Genomic DNA, 14642 nt, shown 5'->3' with positions numbered 1-14642 from the left:
CTGGTGCTACAACCTCGGGGGTAAGGCTGGAGCACCAGCACGGGTTCTGTGCTTGGCGGGGAGGAGGGAAGAAGGGAGGGTGGATGAGCTCGAGCCATGAACTACCTGGAAGGCAGCTCCGAACCACCAGCGGTCCACGGACCTCGGTTTGAGAATCACTGCTCTACACTGCAAATATCAGTAACCACACACCATACCACAGAAACGCTAACCCAGGAATCTGTCGTTGCACCAAATCCCTTGCCATCTCTGATCACGTATCTATAACTCCCTTCTTCTGATAAATTAAGGTGTGACAGGACTCCTGGTTGTTTTTACAGATACAGACTAACACACCCACCCTTCTGATAATTGAAACTTTAACATTCAAAAGTAAAGGAATTCAAAAGCTTAGTGTGCTTCAGTAGCACTAACTGTGCCATGTTCTATTTCATGGTAAATATTTGACAGCTCAGAGTTTCTGAAGGTATACATTTAATAAAAAAGAGAGACTGTTGTACATACATCTAGATCTGTATATATGGGAGAGCTATCCTGCAGAGTGACCAGAAGGGCTGGAACTCTGCCATCTTGCCTTCCAGTACACCGAGTAAGTAGCTCCAACCCCACCTCCCCCCACCCCAAACCCTTTCCTCCCCTTCTGGTCCTTGGCTGCAGTACTGGGGACAGGTAGAAAAAAGGCTCAGAGTGGGAGGAGACCCTTCCACTAGTGGGCTGGGGGGTGGGACACTGGAAGTGGGGAGAAGAGAGAGGAGGCTGCTGGTAGGCTACGAGGTGCTGGGGGGGGGGCGAGAATGAGAGAGAACAGGCTCCTCGTGAGCTGGGAGATCCCTCTTCCCTACCCTGAATACCTCCTCATCCCCCAACCCTCAATCTTGCACCTCCCAAGATTCCTGCACACACCCCTCCCTAATCCCCAAGGCCCTGCCCTTAAGGGCCCAGGCAACTCTGGGTAAGACTGCTATTGTCCTATATATACCACAGAATAATTTACATTCCTATAGGAAACCTAGCATTTTAATTGTGTAAGTAAATATCACAGTGGTCTCCTTTTTTAAAAAAAGGGAAGGGGCAATTTATAGTAGCAGGAAAATGACTTCATTGGAGATGCTAGTGCTCTGTACATCCCGGGTTCTGCCCATGTAGCATTAATCACTCTACTAGTTTAACTGAGGAAAAGTACATACAGAGAAGAAACAACTACTAGCACAAAGGGCATCTATGTAACACTATAGTAGTTTGTTATAACTACTCCTATAGGATGAGATTTTCAAAAGTGCCTCAGTGACTTAGGAGCATAAATTCAATTAGACGTCGATGAGACTTGTGTTTCTAATCTACTTACATGTTTTTGAAAATTCCATTCTTTCAATAATGTAATGACAGTTTCTATACCACCAATCTGTCTAATGTCTATCGAGGTAATTAAATTGTCCCCATTACTTAGATGCCTACTAGGGATGTAATAGCATAACCGTTTAAATGGCTAACCAATAAACATGAGCTTATCAGTTACCATAATGGTTACACACTGGCTCTTGGTTCCATTCCCAGGGAGTCAGCTGCCACCCCGTGCAGCCAGCTCCCCAGAAGCGGGGCCAGGAGCCAGTATGCACGGGGAGCCAGCTTTAAAAGCCAGCTTCCAGTGTACACGACTCCCAGGGAGCTGGCTGCCACCTCGTGCTGCTGCCTCTGAATCCGTGCTGTGGGCTCTGTACTATAAGCTTTACACTACAGAGTGCATAAGCTTTACACTGCAGAGCCAGCAGCATGTAAGCATGTAACTGCTAAGATTTTCAGCAGTTAGAAGATTACCTAATTACCCACTTTTTAGTATTCCTGCTGAGCACTTACCCAACTATTAAACAATATACATAACAATATGTTTCTTCCTTCCCAGTCCAATGGAAGAATAGTTTGACTAGCATTTAGTTGGACTTTTTATGTTTTTATGTTCAAGAGAAATGTGCTATGTATATGTGCAAATTTATTTGTGTTGAGTATTTTGTAAAATTTATTGAAGGAAATCTACACTGCAGAAATTATATATATATTTTTAAGTTCTGAATGTAGCGAGGCCCAGGGTCATTAATATGTTTCAGGAATTCCATAATGTAGGATCAGATTCTCTACAAGTTATCTCATAAATCTCCCCCTGGTGGTTGACTGATTCATGGTTCTAATGAACATAGCTCTTGTGGAAGGTCATGGTTGCAGAGGGAGAGCTAATAGGGTCCAACAGGCGATGATTGTGGGGGTTCTGGACAGAGAACTTGAATTGGATTCTGTAAGTCCAGTTGGATTGGGGAGTTAATGCAAAAAAACAGAGCACAGTGGTGTGCTAACAGCAGTTTGTGGAATTAACTATAAGGGCTGCTGCATTTTATACTAATTAGAGATGTTAAGTAGCATTTAATTAGCTAATAAAGTAGTCAATGGAATTTCCATTGACTGGTCAATGAGAGGCCACAGAGATGGTGCTGGGGGAACTGGCTGAAATAGAGTCTAACTCAACTGCCCAATAAGCCTGCTCCCCGACTTGCTGCCTCTAATACAGAGGCAGCCAAGCGGGGAGGGGAGTTAGTAGTCGAGTAGTGACTTTACTACTCGATAAGCCTAGGCTTATCAGGTAGTCAGCTACTCAACTAGTCGCATACATCCCTAATACCAATTGGAACTTGCAAGGCATATGGCTTCTTTTCTAGATATGAATAGCAATAATCAAGTCTGGAGGGCAAAAATGCATGGATAATCATGGCCAAAGCAGGGGGCACAACATTCAGACAAGTTCTAAGTGGACATAGATTGGCGGGTTGGGAATAAGGAGGTTGGTTGTTTTATGCAATGGTTATTCGGACATTGAGAGTCCAGTGTATAAAAGTAATTTTTCAGTCATTATACATTTTCGTTTGACTTTTTTCCTTTTTTTAAATTTGCCATGGGACTGTTTTCACTGAGCTATGCAGAAAATTTTATGCTTTTATTGTTTGTTCAAATGTTTGTTCAGATTTTGTTTTGACAATACAAAGTAAATCACTTTTTTGGTCTAAGAACACAGATGGAAAATGTAATTTCCAAAGGAACCCTTTTGTGACAGTTTTGTGTCACTGGGGGGGGGGGGGGTTATAAAGAAAGAATAATGGAGTTTTAAGTTTTCACTGCCTGTGAAGACCATAGTAGTGGTTGGAAGCATATTGTAGGAATTCTCTAACACTTTTATATGACTCAAGCCACTTACTCTTCACTGCATCAAAATTTAAGTTATATTTTTAGATGATGCATCTTCTTCCTTTATCATTAGATGTGGTTCAAAGTAACCTATAAAAACAGACTTCAGTATAGTGTCACAGGCTCTTTCTCTGCCATAAGTTTTTCCCTACATTAAATCATAGGCTTACACACATTACAATGGATGCATCAAAATTTTGGAATAGAGGAGCTAAAAAATAGTCCAGAATTTCATTACCTTTACTCACCATGAGCAGTGCCTGGTTCAGAGTGGTCGTATTGACTTCATCTGGGCAATTTGTGGAATAAGATGCTATCCAACACGAGCAAGAGTATAGAAATCTGGCATTTCTGGTACAGATATTTCAGTACCTTTATAAGATACATTCCCCAGAAAGATACAGAATGATAAGAAATTAAAAAACCTGTTCTGTCAATAGTAGATGTCAGAGATGGAAATGACTCTTGGCGCTGAAGTCTATTTCCTTGACATTGCAACATTACTCTCTATAGTATATTTTTCAATATTTGGCTTTTCATCTGGGACTTCTACCACTTTCCTTGTGGGACTTCTATCTGGAACTATACATCACAAAGAATTTTTTCCCATATTGTCTGCTTAAATTGTACCTATCTTAATTCATCATTATGAAATAGTAGCTAATTTCCCCTTTCAGATTCATTTTTAAGTGTTTTCAAGGAAGGTTCCAGAATTCTAGACCCAGACACTGAATATTTCTGTTTGTCTACTGAAAATATACAATATAGGCAGGAGCAATGCAAGCTTTCTAATTGGTATGACTCCTATTCAAACTTGACCACTAGAGACCGACCACCTGCAAGGGTATTTCTGCCTCTTTCCATGAAAGATGCATGGACTTAGACTGCCAAGAAGTATGTCAGGTGCGATGTAGGTATTTTCCCAATAGAACCAGAAATAGTTTCAATAATTCATTTCACATAGTCCAGCCCCAGATAATGACTTGACCACTACCATCCTGAGTCAGTTAAATAGATGGCTTACAGGTCAAAGTCTTTGTCTTGTTATGAATCCTTTGAGCTATCCAGTCCTTACTGTTGGAAAGTTCAGAAACAAGTCATACAAAAATGGAAGAAGCAATCAGCGTTAGCATCGTTAGATAGCATGAATAGCCTGTGGGTACTAACTATATTTATATTAAAAGATTTTGGTTTATTTTTTTATCAGTATGCTACCATTTTGATTGTCTCCCAAGCCTATATGTCCAATTCACATTTAGAAAACTACAAGTTTTTAGATCCGGCTTTGTCTCCCTGGGATATTGCCTTTTAGGAAAAGGATAAAGGAGTGTCATGAAATAACTTAGACAGCTCGTGTAGCAGGAATTATGGGCAGTGAGTTGTGAAGAGCCAAGTCACAATAATACTTCCACCCTGTGGGTGTGGAGGGTTTGGAAAAAGACTGTGCATCAGTGATAAATACTCAGGAGGATGATAAATTAGGGTAATAAGAGGGAAGAGTAAGATGCAAATTTTTCCACCTATATATTTTGCTTTATAACTACTTATATGTTGAAATAAGAAATAGAAGTGGTAATCATGGTTAGTCTACTATGTAAAGACTAGAAAAGAGAAAACACTATAAAGCTCTTGGTGATCCTTTTTTCTGAGGGACACAAAAGGGTGAGGTAAAGGGACAAAAATCAAGAATTTTAGGTTTCAGTTCTGTGGGCAGAGACAATGTTAAGAAAGGGAGATTTTGTGCTACATTTTTCTGAGCTCTGGCTATTCTGGCCTGGCCAAACAGAATGTAGGCACCTTTGGGGAAGCTACCAAAATGTCTAAGGGATGCTATAACTGACAAAGGGAACCAGACTCAGAATGCAGAAAGCGCAAAAGGGGCTTAAAGCCCCTCCAAACAACCTGCCTCCTTCCTGAATTGCACTTCCTTAAAGGCACAGCACAGAACTAGAGTCACTGTCTTCATTAGTTCACAGAACAATGCAACACACATAAGATACGTGTTAGAACATATCCTGGTCATGCGTCTTATTAACAGTCTTCTTATTTCATCATTTTACATTGATACATAATAATTAACTAGAAGAGCTAAGAAGAAACTGCAGTCCATAGCCATATAGGATGTTACCTACTTATTAATAATCTGTCTTAAAGGAACAAATCAGTTTAAATTTTTCATTTTATATCTCATTTAACATGTTTTTAGAAGTAACACCTGATGACTGTAACTGAAAGAGATTACAGAAAATGTTGTTCATTTTTCCATTTAGTTTGTTTTAGGCATTTGACAGTATTTGTATGTGATCAGTTTACTTGTTTATACTTTACAACATGGTAAATAAACTATGAAAAAATAGTAGTTTAAACAAATGTGGGTATATATGCTTAGACGTAAATAGATTGATCCCCATATCTCTCAATATTTGTATCCCTGTATATTTATATGTAACTTGGTTGCCAACTATTGATGGCGTAGTGTATTGCAGAGTAAGTATTCTCATGTTCTCTCCTGCCCACTAGTTGATGCTCTATCAAGGGTCTGTGTTAATGCTGTAATTTTAACATTTTATATATATATATATATTTTAAAAGTAAATACAATTTACCATGTTTAACTTATAAATATATACAGTATTTGGAATGCCTAATTCAAAATATTCCTTATTCCTTTAGCTCCTGCAGAACCTTTATTATGCAAATTTGCAGATGGAGGACAGAAAAAAAGACAGAATCAGAACAAATATATACAGAATGGGAGAGCGTGGCATAGAGAAGGCGAGGTGAGACTTGTAAGTCCTCTCTTCAAGCTTTAGTGTGGGTGTGTGATAATGATACTTTTGAAAATGATAGACACATAGACTTTTTGGCTTGGCCTTTTGGCATATTGTGTGTGTGCCAACAACTCTCTCATGCCACTTTGTAACTTTATAAAATATTAAAATGTTATCTTTATTGTCTTCTAAAACTTGTTGATCCTCAATGCAAAGGAGGATCGGCGTATTATACAGAAAGAATTGGATGGCCTTTAGCACTAGAGAAATAAAAATGGATGAAATTTAAGAGCACAATGCACTTAAGGTCTAATAAGAATTTCTGCTGTACATTTGGAGCTTATCATTTGGAAACAAGAGAGGGAAAAGAACCGTATTGACAATCACAGGAAGATTAAAAGTAACCAATGTAATGTGATCATGTAACTGCCAAATGCAATTCTAGGATATATCAGAGAAGGTATTTCTAGTAGAGATTGGGAAGTATTAATGTCATGGTATTAGTAAGATCTCATTTGCAATACTTGGTAAAGTGCTGGTAATCAATGACTCCTTATAAGAAGAAACTGAAAAAGCTTAGCTTGTTTAGCCTAGTAAAGAGAAGGCTGACAGGAGATATGACTGTTCTGTCTCAGTACATCAAGGGAATAAACAATAGGGAAGAAGAAGAGTTATGTAAGCTAAAGGCCTGTGTTGGCACAAGAACAGATGTATAGAAGCTGGCCATTTTAGGCTGGAAATGAGTAGATAGATGTCTAACCCGTGGAGGGGGAGATTCTGGACAGCCTCTCAATCATGATTATAATCTAACTGGTTATAGGGTGGAGTTTGATAAATTTATGCGTGGGATTATTATGGCAGAGTTGACTGTGATAGTAAGGGACTGAGCTTGGTGACCCAGGATGCCTACTTCAGTCCCGTGTCTCTATGTAAATATAAAAGATGAAATCCTTGTACTCTTGAAGTCAAAGTTTGCACTTGACTTCAGGGGAGCAGGATTTTATACACAATAGATACTTCCTGTGAAAAGCTACCAAAAATACAACTTCAGTCATAAAATTAAATGTTTTGTTAGATAGCTTTGAAATGGGTTAAGTCACGTGAACCTTGTGAGTCGGGATTGAAATACAGTACTGTACCCATTTTACAACATACAAGAGAAGTAAATAATTGCAAACGTGCCTGTTTTTTTCCCATCATACCAATTTCATACTCCTTTTATTGTGTAATTATTTTTACCTATTTTTAACCTTTCCCTCAGTATAGGAAAATAAAACATCACTGATGATTTTCACTAAAGAATAATGCATGCAAAGATGGATTTATGTGTAAACTATTTCCAAAATAGAATTTTGTCAACCCTTCCATTTTATATATACACACACAAGTGTGTGTGTGTGTGTGTGTGTGTGTGTGTGTGTGTGTGTGTGTGTGTGTGTATACATACATATATATGTACATATTTATTTTTTTCCTTAAAGGCTGGAATGACGCTTACTTATGATCCAACTACAGCTGCTTTACAAAATGGGTATGTCAAATGGTGAAACCAAACAAAAGAATTTTCTGCATTATGAAAGATGCACTGAGTTATTACATTTATGGAGTTTAATAATTTTTTTGCATTTTGTAGATTTTATCCTTCACCGTATAGTATTGCAACAAATAGGATGATCACTCAAACATCTATTACGCCATATATTGCTTCTCCAGTTTCTACGTACCAGGTTAGTACTTAGAGCCCAGTCGCAGAATTAATTCATAGGGCCTGATTCTTATTTATGGGTCTCTGCAAAAATGCTAAATTTAAATAAAATTGCTATTAAATTCCATACAGGATTAATACAAATGCCACGTGAATTGTGAATAGGATGCTTGTTTTATAGCGCTGCTTGTTTTATGTAGCACAGCAGTGTAATTAGATGGAGAGAATCTTTCAATATAAAGACTGTTGCTTGTGGTTACTACTGAGGAGTTTATTGACCACTTGTGGATTACATATAAAGTTTTTTGTGTCCTCCTTGGCAGTTTGTTGAATCCTTTCTGTCTGTAGGATCTTTGTAAGAGAATACCTTTATTTAAACCCTCTTTGGTTTGGGTGCCTGGCTTTTGCCTGAAGAATCAGCCACACTGTTTCAGCTTCCTTTGACCTTTAGAAGTTCTGAGACAAGATTAGGCACTCACTACACTGTAAGGGAGAAAGTTTGAAGAAGAGTTCAGATATCTGAGAGAAAATCATGGACATGTGTGAGGTCAACTACAAATATTTCCACATACGAACCAAAGCATCTCATGGCCTAAAAGAGCCTTTTTGAAACCAGGAGTGAGTTTGGTATAATCAGGATTGTAAAGCAAAGCACACTTAGGAATCTGAGACCAGTCCAAAACACATTCAGCTCAGTGGAAGTATGTCATCTGTGGTTACTGAAGCAGAGGCAAGTGTCATGAGTAATTTTGCCTCCCATTACAATAAGCTTACAAAAATTAATCTCTCTCTCTCATATACACAGGGCTTGCCGAACTACGGCGAGCCTCGCTCGCCAGCCGTGCTGTCCGGCCACGGGCGAGTAGATTGTATTATTTGTCGAGCCCTGCTCATACGTATAAAAACTTTTCCAGTGGGACAACAGAGTGATATCACATCACTCTGTGTCCCCAGGAGCCCTGACCATGTGACTGCTCTGTGAAATGAAGGGGGGCGGTGGCTCCATCTCCATGTGCCCCTTGGACCAGCATCCACCTGCCTCTACCCCCCCCCCCCCCGCCTGCCCGGCCTACGTGCCTGTCGCATGGCTTAGGTCTTTGCGGCCCTGCCCAGCCCCAGTGCTTGGGGACAACGCAGCAGGTCCCCCTCGCCCCCTCCCCGAGTGAGTGACTCCAGCGTGTGCTGGTGACCTGGACCAGCACACTCTCCCGGGAGCTCTGTCTCTATGCACCCCTTGGAGCAGCATCCACCTGCCTCTGGACCCCGCTCCCCAGCCTTCCTGGCCTACACATCTGCCTCACAGCTTGGCGCTCTGCGGCTTTAGCTCAGGCGCTTTCTCCCCGGCCTGCTACAAGCTGGACAGGTCTTGCACTGCAGCCACTTCATCAGCTCTCCAGAGCGGCTACTTTGTGCTCTGGGCTCACCATGGAGCAAAGCTGCCACATGTCTGTGCAGACGGGCTGGGCTGGGTGGGGGATGGGCTGTGGCACCTGCTGTGGTTGGGGGAGGGCGCACAGCTCAACAAATTCGAGGGAGGGGGGACAATGCGTGTAGGGAGTGTGGAAGGGGGATAAGGTGTATGTGGGGATGGGCGATGCGGTGGGGGGAGAGAGACAGGACTGACTTGTGGGAGGCAGCGGGGAAGGAGGTGGCTCTGCTTAAAAGCCAGCTCCCCATGTGTACCAGCTCCCACATACCCTCTTCTCCCGCACCTGTGCTGCTGCCTCTAATATAGAGGCAGCAGTGCAGGACTTGGGATGGGCAAGTGGCGCTGTGAGAGTTAGTATGCACGGAGCCAGCTTGAAAGCGGACTTCCCCCAAGCACCAGCTACCGCTTGCCCAACACCACTGCTTCTTCTGTGGGCTACAACGGGGTAAGGGAAGTGGCTCCGCGGGAACTGGCCCACGTAGAGAGCCAGTTAAAAGCTGTCTCTCCACGTGTACTTCCCCCTACCTGCCTCCCATCTGTCCCCCCTGCTACCTCTGATACAGAGGCAGCAAGGGGGGAGGGTTGTGTGTAACGGTTAAGATGAGCCCAGTTAATCATGTATACGGGTACACGCTGTGAGGAGCAGAGGCAGGTAGGAGGAGCAGAGGCAGTTACATCTTGTTGTGAATTGAGTGACTTTCTGCAAAATCACTATTTCCTGCCCTTCTTTATATATTTTTCTTTTGAGACACTTTTCAGTCATTAAAAAGTAGAAGGCAAAGTGAGAACTGGGGAATTCAGAAACCCAGAGTCCTTAAGGCCAACATTATTTGTGCAGTTTGACTGGTGCTTTGACTGATTTCCTCAGCTGACTTACAACTTTCATCTGGCTTTATCAGAGTTGCAGAAAGAGTACAAACACTAACTACATTTTAAGAAATCTGATGTCCTTCAGTAAAGCTAACTCTTAAGAACAGGTTTTGCTGCAGCTCCAGGAAAAACATTTCATTTTCATGATGCATTGTGTAACTGATAGGATGCTGTATGTTCAGCAAGCATGGATCTATAATTATGATGTGATTAATACACACATTATGAAACTCTTTTGGCCAGAAAAAACCCACTTCCTTCTACCCAGAATTATTCTTTCATTTTCATTTCTAATGAAAGGGATGAAACCATTTTGAAACTTCTATTCACTGAATAGAATCTGAGCCTTGTGCCACATGTTGAAAAACACTTCTAGTAACAGATATTTGGAAATATGCAATACCATATGCTGTATATTTGAATGGGAAATAGCCTAGAAAGCCTACATTTTATTCACAAGTAACTTCTCAGTGTTTCCATGCCAAATTCCAGTTTTCACATGTAATAAAGGAAAGAATCAGAGAGATTTCTTGAAGGACAGTAAGAGTCTAACAAGGATTCACTTTGGGTGTTTAACAAGGAATAAAAACTAAAATCACTGAGTTTTTGCAGAGTAGGGGAGACAGAGGGTAGAAACTTATAATTCTCAGGATTTATTGACTTTGAAGGCAGTACCATAATGGCCTATCTTGGATAACCAATTTTCAATAGGTAGTGGAAGCACAGATTAATTAACCTATTATAGGTGCACAGAAGAGATTGGAAACTTTTCTCGTCCTATGTATATGTTCTTGATAGGAAACAGAGATGTGACACCTCCATATTTATAGACTGCCTTGACTTCTCTTTTTCAAAAATAGAAGCAAGAGTACTAGGTAGCCTCTTTCAACTAAGAGAAGCAGACTAGCTTGTCACTGTAGTTCAGTGGTCTCCAACCTTTTTAAGCACAAGATCACTTTTTGAGTTTAAGTACAGTCCAAGATCTACCTCAAATATAAATATCCTTGTCCTGCCTCCCTCCCACTGCCTCCCTCCCACCCCTTCTCCAAGGCCCCGCCCCTGCTCACTCCATCCTCCCTCTCTTGCCCAGCCTCCGTCACTTTCATCAGGCTGGGCAGAGGGTTGGGGTGCAGGCTCTGGTCTTGGATTAAGGGATCTGGAGTGTGAGAGGGTCTCTGAGCTGCTCTTGGGGCAGGCAGTTGGGATTTAGGAGGGGTTCTCGGTGCAGGCTCTGGGACAGTGTTTGGATGCAGGGGTGCTTGGGGCTTGGCGTGCAGGAGGGGGTTCATGACGGGTAGGAGCTCAGGCTGTGGGCTCCAGCTGGACCCTGATTACCTCAGGTAGCTCCCGCGTGTTGGTGCAGTGGGGCTAAGGCAGGCTCACTCCAGCCCTGGCCCTGCACCACTCTCTAAAGCAGCCAGCAAACTCCATCCCAAGTCATGTTGTGCCCCCTCTGTGCTCCGCAGAGAAAGGATACAGAGTGGGAGGGGACACCTTGACATCAGCACCCTCCTCTCCCTCTCCTGCCCTGCACAGAAGGCGGGAGGCTCCCCAAGGGAAGGGGCAGCTTCAACACAAAGGGTAGGAGATGGGGGGGAGGAACAGCTGAAGTGCTGGCACTTGATAGCCTCTTGGCCAAACCAGTCAGGATCCCCTGCCAGAGGCTCCTGATCTACTGGTTGTTGACCACTGCTGTAGTTAGAAGAATCTTTTAAAGTTGCCCTGCCTCAATTCAGAAAGTAACAGACACAGTCAATCTCACTTTCTATGAAAAATCAAAGGGCTGCTTGCCATTGAAGAGATTGTGCTTATCAGAACTCATTTTCTCTTCCTGGTCTTTGAGATTACTGTACTGTTGGCCTGTCAGGAGAAACCTACATTTGCTAATCCTTGTTCCTGTAATAGGTTGAAGCACAATTACTAGTATTTTACCCTTTGCAAACTAAATAGAAACAACTATCAGACTAGCCAGTCCTTTCATTCCAACTCCACCTAAGCATAAAGTTGGATCAAACTATCCAGTGTTTTCTGAGACTTTCTGGTTACTTTTTCCATTGGGATTTGCAAGAACACATGGGCATTTCACACTTCAACATGAGTGGAAGCTAAACAAATCTGTCTACGGGGACCTTTACAGAGTATTCCATAGAGTTTCTAAGACTTGCACTACAAATTAGATTAAAGCGAATAAAACCTACTGCTTCAACAGTTGCACAGGATACGTTATATCCTTATCTTGCCTTCCCATTAGGCTGTAGTTTTACTCCTTCCAACAGAGCTAAGGTTTGTCAATAGGAGTTTTAATAGGAGTCAATGTTTTCTATTCTACATCAGACAAATGCTGATTAGTAAAGCACATGAACAAGGGAAAGCTTTTTATGTTACGTTTGAGAAAATAATCACAATATTTAAATGGATTCATTCAAGAAAAATAGTGAGTTGGCGAAAATTAACTCTTATTCTTGTTCTAGGTTCAGAGTCCTTCCTGGATGCAACCTCAACCATATATAATGCAGCACCCTGTAAGTTCTTATGCTTCCTTCTCCCACTGTTGGTCTTTTTGTGTTTGTGTAGCTATAAAATTCTTTGCAGCTTCCTGAAGATCTCAAACTGTAGAACACTGATAAAGTAATTATTGATATCAGTGCTGTAATTCAGGATGTGCCCACTCCTGAGTGAGTATTTGCCTCTGGGTTTACACCTGCACTCTACACCAGTGTTTCTTAAACTGTGTTCCGTGAGGCAGTTGGATGTGTGCCGTGAAGAATACAGAGTTCAAAATGGCTGCCCTTAAAGGGGCATGCGATCTTTTGCTCAACAAAAAATCCTCGGTGTTCCTCATAAAAAATTGTTTGGTGTTCCTTGGTCTTAAAAAGTTTAAGAAACATTGCTCTACACATTCCTCATGCTCTGGTGTGAGTGTATATAGGGAAGAACAGACCCACTACCATTTTGGTTCCTTCTCAGACACCTGCGGCTCGAGATGGAATGTTGTGGTGCCCACTCGGCTAGCTGCACAGCTTGCTAACTTTTCTTTCTTTTACTTTTTATTTGTTTAGTACAATTTGTACTTTAGGGGAGCCTGCCTCCCTTTGGATAGTCTATATTTCAACCTGGCTGTTTTCTGCAGGCTTTCCTAAAGGGTGATGCCCAACACAATAGGCTTGAAACCTGTCTGACTTGTCACAGCTCTTTGCCCTGCAGCAACAGGTTCTGCCTGTAGCTACTTCTACTACTTTTGGGAGTCTCCAAATCCAAATCTTCTTCAAGTATAAGATCAGTGCTGGATTCAAAAGGCGATCTAAAAAAAGGGAGGGAAAATAAACTAAACGTTCTTATGGAATGTTCTCTGAGACTTATGAGGTCTGAATCCATTCGCCCATGACCCCACCACACAGCCCATCAGCTTCAGTTGTTCAGAGCTCACTGGGGACTGTTTCTGCTTTGGTAAGCAAAGACTGTGGAGGTCCTTCAAATTCTTCCAAAACATAGACACAGTGTGTTAAGAAAGAGGGAAAAGGAGGTGATCAGTTGGAATTGGGACTTGATCATGACTGCTGCTACTTTAAATTTTAACTAGTTCAGCCTTCCTATACCAGGACTGATCTCCCCCCTTTGCTTCTGGGAGCAACATGGTGCCAGACTGGTAAGAGGCTCTGGGATTTACTAGTTGATCACGATTGATGGGTTGGTGACCACTATAGTAGACGGGCGGATATAGGGCAGGGCGAACGGGGCGGCCGCCCTGGGCCCCGCGCTTCAAAAAGCCCCACGCATGCGCCGTGGTGCCGCTGTGTATGCGCATGGCGTCACTGCACATGCGCCGTGGCAAAGGGGGGCCCCGCAGAATTACGCTGCCCAAGGCCCTGCAAAACTGTCATCTGCCCCTGATAGTAGAGACACTCCGAATATATCTCACTCCATACAAAATAGCCAGGAGGAAAAGGTGGCAGTGATCTTTCTTGTAATGTTCACCTTAGTGATTATGAAGCTCACCTGGTATGTGGAAAATTCCAGTTTGAGTCTTCTCCACTCACAAATGATGAGATGGAGGAACTTGAACATCTTAAGTTCAGGCCCTAATCACTGGACTATGGTGTCATTCTCAGATTATTTTGTTACTTTTTGAAAGGGAAAGATAGGAAGTTAAGGGGACATAGACTGTGTGTTCAGGAAGGCAGGTTGATGAGGACAACTACATTTATTCCCAATGCAGTTTCCTGAGGGAGAAATACATCCTTCTGTGAGGATGCTAAGAGACCAAATACTTTGTGAGTTACCCCTTATGGTGGTAATATATCCATGTGATAAATTGCAGAATCAATTTAAAAAATGCTCTAGAGCAGATCTGAAATAATTTAGACCACCTGTTTTACAGAAGTAAAATATATGTTATGATGTACACAGATTTATGGGCGCTCATTTAGTTACCCATAGCTTCCCCACTCATGACTATGATATTTTTGTAACACACAGTCGTGTATTTTTATATATACTTCTGCCCATTGTATTTCACCAGTCATCAGCAACATTCCACATCAAAATGAGTGAGTTTATTGGTAATGACATCATACAATGGGGGGGGAGGGGAGCCTTCTCAACCCAGCCTAGAGGAAGCCTGGAGTCCCGCCCCGCCCTC

General features: G+C 42.0%; 1 protein-coding gene across 3 annotated transcripts in view; it reads left to right on the top strand.

Annotated features, from left to right (window-relative positions):
* Window positions 1-14642, top strand: part of RBMS1 (RNA binding motif single stranded interacting protein 1) — a 228543-nt gene that overhangs the window by 200958 nt on the left and 12943 nt on the right. For 2 of the 3 annotated variants that reach the window (XM_006111645.3, XM_006111646.3), the window contains exons 7-10: window positions 5902-6017; window positions 7481-7530; window positions 7633-7726; window positions 12475-12525. In XM_006111645.3, the coding sequence (XP_006111707.1) occupies window positions 5902-6017; window positions 7481-7530; window positions 7633-7726; window positions 12475-12525 (311 nt within the window). The remainder of the gene's footprint in view (window positions 1-5901; window positions 6018-7480; window positions 7531-7632; window positions 7727-12474; window positions 12526-14642) is intronic. The other variant, XM_006111647.3, reaches the window with a different exon arrangement.

The sequence above is a fragment of the Pelodiscus sinensis genome, chromosome 7, assembly GCF_052426305.1.
Source record: "Pelodiscus sinensis isolate ZL-2025 chromosome 7, ASM5242630v1, whole genome shotgun sequence".
NCBI lineage: Eukaryota > Metazoa > Chordata > Testudines > Trionychidae > Pelodiscus > Pelodiscus sinensis.
This window is presented reverse-complemented; position numbering and strand designations above follow the sequence as displayed.